Here is a 15,484-nt window from a genome sequence, read left to right on the forward strand (position 1 = left end):
AGCTCCCTCCTGGAGCACTGACCTGCTCAGCTCCCTCCTGGAGCACTAACCTGCTTAGCTCCCTCCTGGAGCAATGACCTGCTCAGCTCCCTCCTGGAGCACTGACCTGTCACCTCCCTCCTGGAGCACTGACCTGCTCAGCTCCCTCCTGGAGCATCCTCCATTCCCGTAGACTCTCCAGCTCCTGCAGACACTGGTTGGACGCAAGGACGAGCCTGTGGACCTCTTCGTCCACTTGGTGGTACAGCCTGGAGGCGGCCTCGATGGTGTCTCTGGAAAGAGAAGGCAGCAGTCAGGGGTGGCGTCCTGATCACCAGCTTGTTCACAGACGGTCTCCTGAGCAATGCGTGTTGGTGACGACCTGGTTAAAAGCACAACTGCACCCTTTGTACAACCTCACGTCTGATAGAATGGAAGCCCGAGGAGGCCCACAGCCAGAGCAGGAGCATGAAGACACCCGCAGCAAGTGGCGCAGGGCCTTGGAGGGGCAGGGAAGTGCGAGTGGGTGGATGTTGCGCCCCAGGACAGAATAGACGAGGAAGGCTTTGGGCAGGACCTTGACTGCTGGCTCCTGCTGTGACAGGTCATGTCTTCCACTCAGCTCTCCAAGGAATCTGCTAGTTCTTCCTCTGAGTAAACAAATGCAGATGAGCTCTGGTCCAGTGGAAGCAGCCGTCAGAAGGAAGGGAGGTTTGGGGTCCTTGGAGACCCTGCATGTGACAGAGAGGGGCCTCCCCTGATGGGGCAGAGCACTGTGTGTCACCTCTGGGATGGGCTGTGGCCCAGTGCTGTCCCAGCGCAACACTTACCGACAGTCTTCACTGGCGCCAGGCTCCTCCCTCCTCAGCCGCGCCAGCACCGTGCCACCTTCCAGCCGGAGAGCAACCAGCAGGGCGTCTTCCAGGACACGCTTCATCGTTGCCTTGTGCTTGCTGATCGACTCCATGACCTCCTGCATGTGTGGGAGGAATGTGTATAGAACCCCCTCCTCCAGGGCAGGTCCTCCCAAGTCTAACACTAGGTGGGAATGTTAGGTGTGACCCGCATTCCTGCTTTCATCAATTAAGCTAAATGCGTGGCAGGATGGCTGCATCCCCACTTGACACCCGGTCCTCGCAGAAAGGTAGCAGAGTTCCAGGTGCCCTCATGCAAGGGAAGGGAAGTCTGAGGTTGAGACCCATAGGCAGGGAAAAAAGAGGGAAGCTTAAAACTCAGCAGCAGGAGAACTGGTTTCACACAGGGACCGCGGATCCTGCCTACACACCCCAGGCACCCAGGAGGCGCGTCCAGGCCCTGGGTCTCCAGGCTGGAGGTCCCTCTGGCCAGTCCATTTCTGTGTCCTCTGAATTACTGTTCTGCGTTGTTGGCATATCAGCAAGTGCTTCTCTTCTGGGCAGGGTGGGATTCTTTTGGTCACGAGGGGAAGCAAGTGGTCTTTTGAAAGTCTTCTGTTAATCAAAAAGGATTTATAAACCCAAAGGGGTTTGAAAATCTCTGCTACAGATTATGGTGAAACCAAACATTTATTTTCAAGTTTTGGCCAAACCTCTACATTCCCACCTATCTGTCAAATAAAATAACGGGGAAAACATGGGAAGCTACCTGTGCTGTGCTGGGGGTCCTGCGGGTGTTTAGGGAGCAGACTGAACTTTGTAGGAAAACAATGGCTTCCTCGCAGTTCGTGGTGAAGGGCTCCAGCTTTTGTCGTGGTTTGTGAGGGAGGAGACAATAAAGACATGTTCTGTCAGAGGCTGAGTAAGCAGCTGTGAGTTCCCGTGGCGAGACCACCTCAGGTTGTAAAGCCTTTGGTGGTGTTGCTCAGTGACTGCTGGGTGTCCACAGGAGCACCTGGAGCAGTGCCTTCCCCTCTCAGCGCTGGGTTCCAGCAGCACCCTCAGGCTGCCACAGTGTGCTGTCCAGAAACAGACTGTGGACGGCACTAGGACAGGCATGAGGTGGGTGGCAATGTCCTTCTCAGATTTGAGTGAAACCTCCCAAAGAGGAGAAGCCCCCACAGCACCTCGAGCTGCCCTTACCCTGTGGAAGCAGATCCAGTCACTGTGGTTGTAGGGAAAAGAGCCTCCAAGGTCTATGGCCAGCTGGGCGCTGTCAACGAGCTTGTGCAGGGCCTTCAGGGAGCCGACCAGCTCACACTGCCAAGGAGAGGCGTTCATGGTTACGGCCACAGACGCGTCCCTCAGGGGAAACCACTGTGACGGCTCATTGCTGGGGTAACTGCTACTGTGGGGTGGGGGGATCGTGAGGCAGCTTAGGATTCTGCTGTCCTGCCTTGCTGGTGGTGCTAATGGACCGACTGTGGTTGGAGACAGGAATGACAGTGAGAAGAAGTGAAAGGAGAGAGAGCAAAGAGAAAGGTAGGGAAGGCCCAACGAGGGAAAGACAAAAAGTGGAAAAACTGGCAAAGAAGAAAGGGCAAGATGACCAGGGGAGAAGAAAAGAGCAGGAAGAGGAAGAGGAGGGAGAATGAGCCAGGACACACTGCTCCGGCGGAGGCAGTGGGCCGCTGTCAGGACAGAGCAGAAGGATGCCATCTGAGAGCTCTGGGGAGTGAACCACGCCCAGCTTACTGTGGATGGAACGCAGACCCTGGATGAAGGGACCAGAGAGGGGGAGCTGCCGTTTACGTGGCTTTGGCCTGAAGGCAGGCTGCCCAAATGGGAGACTGGAGCGGCTGCAGCTCTGACAGAAAACAGGCCTCTTTCTGACCTGAAGAATCAGAGGATGGAGGCAGGGTGGAAAGTGAGGATCAATCCCCACAAGGGAGAAGGCTGTGGAAAGGAGTTCCAGTCATGTGTAAGCTCTGCCCAGGACTCTAGCTGACCCTAAACCATGCATGCACGGGGAAGACTCCACAGCTGAAGGCAAAAAGGACTGAGCCAAACCTACACAGTGTATAGTTTTCACTTTGAGTCTAACCAAGCTAAAAGCATGTTAGAACAGTACTTTGTGGAGGCTTGTAACAGAATCCAGTCTCTACAACAGAACATTTGCAGTGTCCAGGATACAACCCCAAAGTGCTTGACACATAAAGAATCAGGAAAATGTGACTCATTTTCAAGGGAAAAGACAATCAACAGAGGTCAACCCAGAGAAGACCCAGATGTTGTAATTATTAGACAAAGACTTTAAAGCAGCTATTGTAACTATGCTCAGTGACGTAAAGGAAAAATGCCTGCAATTAATGAGAGGATAGGAATTCTCAGAAGAGATAATAGAAAATACATTTTAAAACTCACTGGAAATTTTACAGTTGAATAATACAATACCTGAACTAGAAAGTTCACTGGATGCGCTGAATAGCTGAATGGAGATGACAGAGTATGGAGTCAGTGATCTTGAAAACAGATCAACAGAAACAATCTGATGTGAAGAGAGAGAAAAAATAATAGATATATTGATAGATTCTCAAAAACCTATGGGACAATGTCAGTAGGTGTAATTGAAGTCCTAGAAAGGAGAGAATGAGACAGAAAAAACATTTTGAGAAATAATGACTGAAAACTTCCTAGATATAAATTTAAAAGTCCAAGAAGTTCAGCCAAACCTAACAGGATAAATATAGTGACATTATAGTCAGTTTGCTAAAAAGAACGAAAATCTTGGAAGTAGTTAGAGGAAAATGACGTGTTTCCTATAATGAACACTTATTTGAATTTCTATGAACTTTTTTTCAGGAACCATGGAGGCCAGAAGACAACAGAACATCTTTAAAGAGCTGGAAAAGCAAACAAACAAGAAAATTGCTGTAAAGTCAGAATTCTATATCTAATGAAAATATCCTTCAAGAATGAAGGCAAAGTAAAGATGCTTTCAGATAAAAGAGAAAGAGGCAGGAAGAAAGAGAAGGAAAGAAAACAAATGTGGTGGAGAAGAGAGATCAGATTTTAAAACGTTTTCTGCCGCTGTGCTCTGTAGGCTCCTGCAAGAACTGAGGGACGGGACACAGGGTTCCAGGCCCTAGACAGATGCAACCAGAACTTACACAAATTCTTTCCTACATTTCATCTCCTCTAGGTGCCTTAGTATTTAATTTTGTGCATCATTCAGTCACATCTAATGCCAAGGGTCTGAAACCACTACCTGGACTGTTGCATCCTTGTCAGGCCTAAATGCTGATTCTTTCTCCACCAACAGCAAAACACTATGAATCATGGGAGGAGATGTGTTCTGAAAAAAGTAAGAAAGAAATATGGATTAGCTTTCTAATTTTTAACTTCATTGAGTTAATAGAATTGTCCAATTTTGACTGAGGCTACTTCTACTTTGATATTTTCCCAAAGTACCTAGAATGGATAAAATGCAGTTGCCTTTGCTCTGAATGTAAATTATTTGCCCTTATGAATTTTAAATGTAATCAGGTTTATTGGTTATAATTTACACACAATAGAATTCACCCTTTTTAGTGTATGGTTCCCTAAGTTTCGACATAACTTATAGTCATGTAACTATCACCACAACCAAGACATAGAAGAGCTTAGCATCCTCCAAATTCCCTCATCCCCTTTGTAGTCAGGGCCCCCAGGCCCTGGCAACCACTGATCTGCGTTCTGTCTCAATAAATTTGCCTTTTCCAGATGTCATATAAATGGACTCAGCACTGGCTTCTTTCACTCCGTGTGGTTCATCTGAAGGTTGCTGTGACTATCTGTAGTTCCTTCCTTTTCATTGCTGGGTAGTATTCCACTGTGTGCAGGTGCCACGGTCTGTTCACCTGTTCACCAGTTGAAGGACATTTGGGTTGTTTCCACTTTTTGGCAATCATAAATGAAGCCACTACAAACACTGTGTGAACATAAGTTTTCATTTCTTCTAGGTAAATATCTAGCAGTGGGATTGCTGGGTCCTATGACAAACGTATATTTAACTTCTGAAGAAACAGCCAAACAGTTTTCCAGAGTGGCTATGCCATTTTGCATCTGCACTAGCAATACCAAGCACTTGTTATTGTCAAGTTTTGTTGTTCGGTGAGCGTTATCTCATTTTGGTTTTAAGTTGCATCTCTCCTTTGACTAATGACGTTAAATATATCTTTATGTGCTTATTTGTCATTCATATATTTTGTTTGGTGAAGTGTGTTCAAATCTTTTGCCCATATTTTATTGGGTTGTTTGCTTTCTTGAGTTTTGAGACTTTATATATTCTGGATATGAGTCCTTCATCAGACACGTGTTTTACAAACATTTTCTCATAGTCCATGGCTTGTATTTTCATTTTAGTAACAGTATCTTTCAAAGAGAACTTTTTTATTTTGATGAAGTCCTATACATCATTTTTTCTTTTATGGATTATGCTCTTGGTGCCATAGTTAAATCTTTGCCTAAACCAAAGTCATGCAGATTTTCTACGTCTTCTTCTGGTGGCTTTGTGGTTTTAGGCTTTATACGTAGGTCTATGAGCCACTTTTAGTTAATTTTTGTATATAGTATGAGGTATGTGTGGAGGATTTCTTTTTTTTTCTTTTCTTTTGCATATAGATGTCCAATAGTTCCAACCCTAGTGGTTGGAAAAATCTTATTTTTGACGTGTTAATGACTTTAATCAAATCTCCTTGGCTCCTGTTTGCTAGACTATACTGAGGCCAGATCATTCAGCAATTAAAATGCTTTTATTTACATAGTGCTTTTTCATTCATATTCCCTAAAGCTTTACTTTTTAACAGTTTCTTGTAGTGATAAACAGATTTTAGAATTTTTCTAATTCTCTATTTTGAAATGCACTTACTGGATGGGCCTCAGAACTGATGACCTCTTAATTGTATTAAATTCATCTTATATACTTATATTTTTGTTAAGTGGCTTCTTGTGGATGACATTCTATAAATATTTATTGAACAAATAAGCCACAGAAAAAAACCATCTTGCTTTCCCATTTTAGAGATGTATTCTCTTTCTCTCACTCATTTTAGCTGAAATTTTGAGCTATCATGCATTAAAACAACAAACAGGTTTGTAAAGTGTTTTATATTTCTCATATATTCCTATTTGAGTGAATTTTTACTGCTAGGATTTGTTACTATTGCAAAGAAAATTAATATTCTCAGATAGGTGAGAGAAGAGAATACTCAGGGCAATTACCCACATTAGTATATAATAGTTACGTGTCGTGGGTAGGGCAGGGATGAGCAAATTCTTAGGATTTTCTTCAACCAAGGGAAAATATCACTATTTCCTTTTCAAAATGGAAAGCTCTTCATGGCATCTGAACTCCAATAATTTAATAAATTTGAAGTATAAGTAGTTATGAAAAAGGCTTGTGTTTTTTTGCCCTCTCTGAAAAAAACAACTACTTTTGTATATTCTCAGAACTGAAACTGAAAACGGGAACATGAGCCTCGAACTCCAGCTGGTTTTCGCTCCGCATCCTCGGATCGCAAGTCCCGCCGCAGGCGGAGCGGAGCCGGTTCCCCCCTGAACGCGCCGCGAGCTTCCCCCGAAGACCCACTTGAGAGCAGAAGACAGGCGTCGCGGCGCCCCTCCCGGCTGCGGGGCTGTGGGTGGAGGGGCCGCCGGACTCGGTCTCCCCGCGGTTGCGAGCGCACGATTTAGGGGCGTCCGAACCGGGAAGCGCTGCAGCCGGTCGCGGCGGGGCCCGCGGTCTGGGCGGTTCTGTCCGTCCCGCGCCGAGCTCGGGACGGCGGGCGGCCTGGGCTGCGGCGGGAAGTGTGGACCCTGACGGAGGGCCCACCCTCTCCGTCTGAGGCCGGACCCGAGCGGCGTCGGGAAGCGCCGAGGAGCCCAAGCGCAGCGAGGGACGGCGGGACCCCGGTCCCCGCGCCAGCCCGCCCTCCGCGGTGCACGCGGCTCTGCCTCCCGGCGCCCGCCCGAGTTCCGCCGCGTTCCCACCATCGAGGCTGCACCCCCCCCTCAGAGCTGCACCCCCCCGGAAGCTGGACTCCCCTTCGAAGCTGCACCCCCGCCCTGAAGCTGCAACCCCCCTCGAAGCTGCACCCTCTCTGGAAGCTGCACCCCGCCTGGAAGCTGCACTCCCCTCGAAGCTGTAACCCCCTGGAAGCTGCACTCCCCCTCAGAGCTGCAGCCCCCTCGAAGCTGCACCCCGCTTCGAAGCTGCACCCCCGCCCTGAAGCTTCAACACCCCTCGAAGCTGCACCCTCTCTGGAAGCTGCACCTCCTAGTGCCGCCACCGACGACAGCCTCCCCTGAGCCCCTTGCCGCCGTCACAGGGGTCCCGTGCATCTCCAGGGCCCTGCTGGCCGGGCCGGTGTCATGCTGGGTCCTGAGGCGAGTCGCTGGATTTCCAGGCTTCCAGCGAAAACACATGTCAAATGCTGCTCATCACAGCCCTCTCCGGGGCAGCTAATGAACACGTTTGCTGACTGATTGAGGGCTAATGAGCAGGTCGGCAAGGGCGCAGGGGGCCTGGGGAGCGAGGGTCAGGACCGGCAAGGCTCCCCCTCGGCCCCCAGCACCACCCAGGGGCTGCAGGTGGAAGTTACAGCGGCGACGTGGGAAGGAAGGGAGAGGGGGAAGGGACAACGAGGGAGGCGGGGTGGGGGTGGGGTGAGGAGCCGGGACAGCTTGCCGCGGTCGCCTGGCAGCGCTCCCGGCTCCCTCGTGGGGCCGCAGCACGACCTGAGGACTGCCGGGGCGCGGGGGGCGGGGGGGGGGGGGGGGGGGGGCTGCCTCCACGCGAGGGAAGACAGGCGGGGCCTCCAGCGGGGCTTTCGTCGGTGCAGCCTGGAGCTGCGGGCTCCCTTTTGGCCTCTGAGGCTCTTCAAGGCTTCCCACAAGGTCACCAGAGACCCGAAAAGAAGTTCCGAAACGCTCTGGCTCTGGCTCGAGGAGCGTGGGCCCCGGAATCTGCGGCGTTGGACGGAGCACCGGTGCGGGTGCGCCCTGCAGATCCGCAGCTCCTTAAGGTGATTGCACAGTTGTTTCCAACAAGCTGCTGAAGCGGATGAAAGGATTTCTAGGAATTTGATCAAAACTTCTGGTTACATTTTTCAAAATAATTTCATCAATGATGACATTTTAGTTTGGTTTTGGAGGTAAAAACAAAGAAAAGCTGTTTTCCTCTCCTGTTTTTACAAGTTGCTATTTATGTGGCTGCTGACTAATGTTACTGATTGGAGGCTCCTAGAGCAAACCACCAACTTTGGAGAAATGGGTTTCTGAAATATAAACAGATGCCATCTCCTTGTCCAGTCGGATTACAACCAACCAGGAAGTTCAGATAAAAAACCTTCTTTTAGCAAAATCACAGGACTCTGAGGAAATCTTAGGGGTCACCAACACTCGGTCCCATCTTTGAACAGAACTTCCAAGTCCTTCTGGAAAGTAGCCAACTATCTATTTTCTTAAAAAACTTCCAGCTGGGCAATTTCTGAATCTACTGTTGTATAAAATTGCGTACAATTAAGAAAGACTAAAATCTCAAAGGAATTTCCAAGCCTTGAGCAGAATATGAATGTAAAACTGGATGACATCCTGGTTTCTGAGTTTTGAGCCCAGCAGCTCGTTGAGAGCAGAGCCTACGAGCAAACATGGAATTTACAGTCATCTCTCCCTATATGGGGGATTGGTGCCAGGACATCGTGCATACCAAGATCAGCAGATGCTCAAGTCCCTTACTGAAAATGGCATAGTATTTGCATATAACCTGTGCACATCCTCCTGTACACTTTAAATCATCTCTAGATTATTTATAATATCTAATACAATGTAAGTGCTATGTAAATAGCTGTTATACTGTATTGTTTAGGGAATAATGACAAGAAAAAAAATTCTGTACATGTTTAGTATAGACGCCACCATCCTAGGCCTTTTCATCCGCAGCTGGTTGAATCTGCTGATGTGGAACCTGATACTGAGGACCAACGGTATGTGCTTCTGAAATGCTTTTTGGAAATTGAATGTTGACATGTCAGACCTGTTACTCTGTGTTAGCAGAGTGAACCTGGGCTTCAAAGGAAGGCAGTGTGAACCTTTTTTGGTGGAAGCTGAGAGTAAGCACGTTTATCCTTCTGAAAAGCAGACTTCATTAGTGAGGTTTGAGCGGTAGCCTCCATGCGGCCTCATTTCCTCTGCTGGCACCTGGTCTGTGAAGTTTATTCCCGTGTGGGCCCAGGAGCAGCACCACCGCCCAGCGCCCTAACCAGGACGTCCCGCTCCTGCCAACCCGGCCTCCTCTCCATCCCTCTGCCTGGCTTCCTGGAGGTTCCATGATCTCCCCAAATCTCTTGGCCAGGTCCCCTGCCCCAAGTGGTCTCCTCTTTGCTTTCCCCAGATGCTGTGCTCCGGCGTATCGGATCGGGAACACTTGCCTTCAGACCTGCCCAACCTCACTGAGTCTTTCCTTGAGAGAACCTCCGTGGGCGTCCCTCAACTTCAGAGGCTGGGTAAGAATGTGAACTGTGCCTGCGCTTCAGCACGGATGGAAGAGAGGAAAGGATTTTAGTCTAGGGAGAGGGTGGGCAGGGGCAGAGGCTTCCAGGGCCTCTGAGACCCCAGACCCCAGCACAGCTGAGCACACAGCGGCTGGATACACACGTCTGAGGGACACTGATGTTCTCAGGCTCCCGTCTGCACTATGTCCCTGGAACATCCCAATGGAGCCTTTCTTCTGTGTTCCAGGAACTCCCCATTTCCCTTTGAATTTTACTCAAGACCCGGAATCCAGGATCGGGTCTTCCTGGGGCGACTGCAGGCCTGGCAGACAACCTCCCGTGACCCTATCCCAGAGGCCTCTCAGAATCCGGGGCCCTCTTCCCCACAGCAAGCAGTGGCCTCCCCTCCAAGGCCCCATCCCTGTCTGGGAGGGTGACATTCGTACCCCTGTACCCCAATCAAGTCAGATGTTCAGATGGACTTGCTGTAAAGGGAAGGGGTCATCCCATTCCTGCTGAGACAGACCCTGAGACCAGAAGGCCTGTGCTGGCTGATCCTGGCTGGCTCTACTTTTAAGGTCTGCAGCGACAACCCTGGGGATGCAGGACAGTCCTTCCCAATGACTGCTTGACTTGAGGGAGCACACTGTCCCATGGATACAGGAGGGGCTCTTTGCTTTGTTCCTTTCTAAGCTCAGGCCCTCACTCCACCTGAGATTCTTGCTGAGGGTGAGTGGTGGCATGGCTGCAATCGGCTGCTCCTGGAGCATGAGGGGGCCCCTCACAGCCCACGCCGCCCTGAGTCACCGGGCACCCCAAGGACAGGAGCGACCTGACTCACCTGCAGTGCTGCCAGGGCCTGGGAGAGAGAAGGGGGGCTGGACTCCTGCGTGCGTCCACCAGGATGACCAGCCCCAGGTCCCGCACCTCCTTCCTGGAGAGAGAGAAACGGATAGTGTTAACCACTGCAGGTTCAAGCTCTTCCAGAACGAGTTTCTTCATCTCCGATGAGACGCGCCCTCATCCAGATCCTCCTGGCTCTGGAAGTGCTGGATTCTCCCTTTACACACATCAACTTTCTGCTTCCCGAGCATCAAGCTGCTTGTCAGGTGGGGAGTTACTGTCAGCTAGGGCTCACTGATGGACCAGCCGTGTTGGACGGCATCTCCAGGCTAGCAGGTACTTGCTCTCCCACCCCAGGGACGCTGGAGACGCATGCAGGCTGTTGGTGGATGAAACAGGCCCTTCACCCGCCCCCGCCAAGGAAGCAGAGGCTCCAGAGCTTTCGTGCTGGTTTGTCTGTTTGGGCTGCAATATGGACGCAGACTTTGCCTCTGGTTGGGGGACAGGAACCAGGTAGGGATGGTCCGTTCTCAGGGTCAGAGCTCCAGGTGGTGGCTTGACCCCTCACACGTGTCCAGAGCTCATGTAGGGCTGCAGACATCCTCCAGACAAAAAGCATCACCATGTGTTCTTGAAAACCCCACTGAAAAGCTTTGTCTCTATTGTGACTGTGGCTGGAAGCTTCAGTTCTAAATTAATAGGAAAAGACAGGAAGAGTGAGTTGACATGTTCATTCTTCAGAAGCTTTTGTGTTCCTTGGGAAACTTCTTCAACTCCAACTACCAGGATTAATTAATATTCTGAGTAAGTGGTACGTTTGGATTCTGGTCTCAGAATGGACACAGCACTCCCATGAGCCAGCGATGTGATGACCGGCTCACACAAAGTGGTGGACTGCACGCTGTGTTAGTGCCTGTCCTGGCCAAAGGGCAAGTGTGTCCCTGTTTGTCCACCAAGTCAGGGCGTGTTCAGTTTGGGATATAACTGTTAAAGGATATTTTTTAAAAGGATGTGTTTCTTAGGGGAGACCAATGTGTTGAGGACAGAAGTGATGTTCTAGAGTCAAAGTTGGACACACCTGGCTGTTCGGAAAAGACAAGGTTGGGAGAAGCAGGTGGCTGCTGGCACCCCGTCTCCCCTCCCTCCCACTTGAGCGGGAGCCCACAGCCCGAGGGCTGTGCTCCAGGGCCTTCTCTGCTGGGGACTCTCATTTGCCACATGACTGGCTGGAAGCGTGGTGGAGTCCACACCCCGGGGAACAGGAGCTGGGCATGTGGGTCCTGTGTCCTCCCTGGTGCCAGTGCTTCCCTGAGGTCAGGCCCAGTGGCCTCCAGTGAGGATGGCTGGATCACACTCCTATCATCATGGGCCTCCCTTCCCTGACATCCTTGCCCCCTCGGAGTTTCTCTTCTCCCCTGAGGTCTACTGTGGCCTCTGGATCCGTGCCTCAGGGTCTGCTTCCAGCAAACAGCTTCAGAGGCAGGACCTGGTCTCACTGTCACATGGGCTTCTCTCCGCACAAGAAGTAGCCATTGTCCAGACCCACACTTCTCCTCCATCTCCTCCACTTGGCAGCTTTGCTGAAGGGGACGGCACTGAGCAAACCACCCAGCCATTCCTGGGGGCTGTGTACCAAGTACAGATGCTGGGGGACCCTCGTTCTGGGTGGGAGGCGGGATCCAGTCACTCATTCCTGCATTCACACCGGTGCAGGACTGGAAGGGAGAAATGTGCTCCTGTCTGGAGCGGCTTATCATGCCTCCAGGCCACTCAGCATCAAGCCCAGACCAAACTTGCTTCTCTTCTGCTGCCTCCTGTGATGGCTGGAGCTGGCTCACGTAACTCCTCTGCTTTCTGCCTCACTCCTGCGTGCAGGCAGCCTCCCAGCTCCCCCAATCTGGCCCTCTTGGGGTCCCTGGTCCACTCCAGGCCACTGTGCAGACCTTCCCTATGCATCCTGGGTCTGCTTTTCTGTGGAAGCCTCAGAACTGTGTTCCTGTCACCACTCTGGCCTCTCTGTCCCCTGCACACTGAGGTCAGTGTGGTATTCTGGCCCGGGGAACCTGCTGCCTTCACAGTGTCTCTCGTCCTCACTCTCCCGCCTGCTGTCAGTGCCACGTCCTGACTCAAAGTGACCGACTGCTCTGGGGCTTTGTGTGCTCTTCCTTCTACCTAGAAAGTCCTTGTCTTCTTGTCTGCAAACACTCACCCTCCTCCAGGACACAGAGCATGTCAGGGAAGTCCCTGCCCTTGCCAAGGCTGCAGCTCCTTCCCAGCACTGTGGATTTGTCTTATGCTGGGAGCTGCAATGATTTGTGTTCACATGTGTGTCTTCTTGAGGGCAGGAACCATATCCTGCTCTCTTTTGTGTTCCGAGGTAAGTGTTGGATGGGTGGATGGGTGGGTGGATGGGTAGATGGGTGGATGGGTGGATGGGTGGATGGGTGGGTGGATGGATGGATGGATGGATGGATGCATGGATGAACGGATGGACGGATGGACGGGTGGACGGGTGGGTGGATGGATGGATGGATGGATGGCTGGATGGGGGGATGAATGGATGTTGGATGGCTGGATGGAGTAATGGATGGGTGGGTGGGTGGATAGATTTCTGCATTGCATAGGAGGTCGAATGGATGACAGCCAAGATCTTTTCTAATTTTAAGATTCTGTGTATCTAAGAGTTAGATGGTAGTCCATTTACAAGGCACAGTCACAGGAACACCTGGCTTCTTGTAACACACCTGCAGTAACTGATAACAAGACACTACTGGACACTCTTCCTAATAATGCTGACATCTCTGGTCCCTCATTCTGAGAGCTGAAGGCATGTGTCACATCCCACAAGGGTGGGTGGGTTTTGTCTTCTCAAGGTGCAATAATCTATCAGATGCTAAGAAGATTGCAACGCTGGTGAGGAAATAATCAGCCAAACCATGAGGCTCCAGAGTGCGTGTCCCTAAGTGCTGTAGGAACATTTTCTCAGCAGAGGCCTTCTCCCAGAGCTTCGTGAGCTGGTGAAGCTGCCTTCTCTGGTGAGGAGAGTTGGGCTGTCTGAATTGGCTGTGGCAGAGCTCAACAAGCAGAGGGCTGAAGATCCAGACTCAAGTCCTGGCCCTGCTGACCCCACAAGTCACCTGACCCCTCTCCTCTCAGGCATTTCATTGCAAACAGAGAACATGGCACGCAGCTCGCCAGCTGAAAGAGGCTGAGTATGTGGGAGGGTGCACACGCCAAAAGGGCACAAGGCTCTCACCCTTGTCCATCAGCGTTGCTTTCCATTACTGCCCAGGTTAATTCTGGAGGCTCCCATAAAAGAAAGCTTTTGCTAAACAGAAAATGTCATTATCCTAGGGCTTTGATGGTGTTTGCCTGAGGCTCACCAGATTTAGACTAATATGAGGATGAATCTCTACTTTTTCTCAGAGTAGTTTCATTATATTTTGAAATCCATGCTGAAGGATAAGTTTGAAATCCCAGGCTCACCCAAAGGCAGTAAGACTAGTGCCCCGCAGAGGACTGGGAGCCTCGCCCTGGGGAAGAAGCACTGTGAGAACACTGCAATCTCTTTCTGCTTAAATGTTCCTGCACTGGCTCTACTATGCTACTTCAGAAGAAATGGCAATAGAAGGAACATGAGATCACATGTGATGATGCACCACATAACATGTTCTCACATCATGTGATGGTAGCATGTAACATGTTCCAACGTGAGCTCACGTGTGGACTATCACATGACATGTTCTCACATGAGCTCACATCCCAGGATGTGTACCGTGTGACTGTTGTTGAGTGAGATCACAGCAGGTGATATATCGTGGAAGACGATGCTCCCTCTTCAGTCTGGGGAATTTTTGTAGATGATTTCTACTCCCTCTAACACAACTTTGAGACAGCTGTTACCATCCTGTTTCATTCTGGTGTACATTGAGGTACACCATCTTCCCCAGGCAGTAAGGGCAGAGGACTTCAAACCAGGGCAGTCTGACCTCAGGACCGAGCTTGTCCATTGGGTGACGTTGCCTCCCCTGGGGGCTACCTCCACCTAGCACCGCGGGGGACTCTTCGTCTGGCAGCCATGAGGGCCATCCAAAGCGTGTCTGCATCTGATGGGACTGAGGGGCCCTAAATAATGCACTTTAACTGTCCTTGACTCTAGCTCTCGTCTCTGTCCTTGGTCCACGGAGACACCCAGAACCATAGCCCTGGAGGTTACCCAGTCACATCTGTTTCCTGATCAGACCTGCCCACACTGTTGCCCTGATGCAGCGTCTGGGCAGCGTGGTCCACCTAGAGTTTCAGAGGAGGAAGGTTGTGTCTCTCTTGAGGAGCTGGCATGTAGCACTGCCCAGCCGAACATATGGCTCAGTTAGCACGAGTTGGTCTTTCCTGCTTCCTGGTATCATATACCACTCATTTGTGTGATTTCTTCACCCATTTGTTCTAAATGTTCCATTTATGTCAGTTCATGTCTTTATCCAAGGCCACTTCAAATCTTTTTTAGGAAGAGGTGGAGTATAAAACATGTTGATAAACATGCTTACAGCAAGTTCTGAACAAGGTAGAGCAGTGCAGAATTCAGGGCTAGAGTGTGTGGCAGAGCCTCGATTCAGAAGGGAGAGGCCAGGGTGAGTGGGGGGAGCAGTGTGTGGGGGCAGCTGAGGACCTGGGAAAGAGGGGAGAGGTGTCACATGGGGCTGGCAGCAGCGAGGGGCCAGAGAGCAGGAGCCTGAGGGGCAGGCAGGAGAAGGCCGCCCACGCCACCAGAAGCCTCCCAGGTTACAGCTGGGAGGTGAGGACACACGCTCACCCAGGTTTCTCCCCAAAGGGGTCTGAAAGATGGGAACCTGGTTCAGTCCCACCTGGGGATGCCATGGAGGTACTTCAGCAGGTGGGTCAGCTCGGCACTTGAGGCATGTTTGCTGCACCAGAGTGGGCCCCTCGTGCAGACCTGCACCGCTGCTCTTCCCTGGCGGTTCGGGTCCCTGCAGAAACAGAGGGCATCGTGAAAGGGGGCATGTGTGGTTTCAAGCTTGAGAAATACCAAACTGGGGTCTGAAAACTGTTGGCTTAGATGTGAGATTTGCAAGGAGAGGAGAGCCTGGTGTTCACCTGGCAGGTGACAGCCATTGATATGGTTTGAATGTTTGTGTTCCCCTCAAAATCATATGTTGAAATCCTAATGCCTGATTTGATGGTATTTGGAGGTGGGGCCCTTGGGAGGTGTTTAGGTCATGAGGGTGGAGCCTTCATGAATGAGATTAGTGCCTTTATAAA

General features: G+C 50.8%; 1 protein-coding gene across 1 annotated transcript in view; it reads right to left on the reverse strand.

The window, feature by feature from the left end:
• The window catches only part of PLEKHG4B (pleckstrin homology and RhoGEF domain containing G4B), a gene marked incomplete at its 5' end in the record, with an annotated part of 70,155 nt that overhangs the window by 19,807 nt on the left and 34,864 nt on the right, over nucleotides 1-15,484 (reverse strand). The window contains 8 exon segments of the mRNA XM_046671222.1: nucleotides 134-272; nucleotides 810-952; nucleotides 1,603-1,698; nucleotides 2,037-2,153; nucleotides 4,102-4,188; nucleotides 10,206-10,240; nucleotides 10,243-10,298; nucleotides 15,070-15,184. Of these exon segments, the coding sequence (XP_046527178.1) occupies nucleotides 134-272; nucleotides 810-952; nucleotides 1,603-1,698; nucleotides 2,037-2,153; nucleotides 4,102-4,188; nucleotides 10,206-10,240; nucleotides 10,243-10,298; nucleotides 15,070-15,184 (788 nt within the window).

Source organism: Equus quagga, chromosome 9, assembly GCF_021613505.1.
Source record: "Equus quagga isolate Etosha38 chromosome 9, UCLA_HA_Equagga_1.0, whole genome shotgun sequence".
Classification (NCBI taxonomy): domain Eukaryota; kingdom Metazoa; phylum Chordata; class Mammalia; order Perissodactyla; family Equidae; genus Equus; species Equus quagga.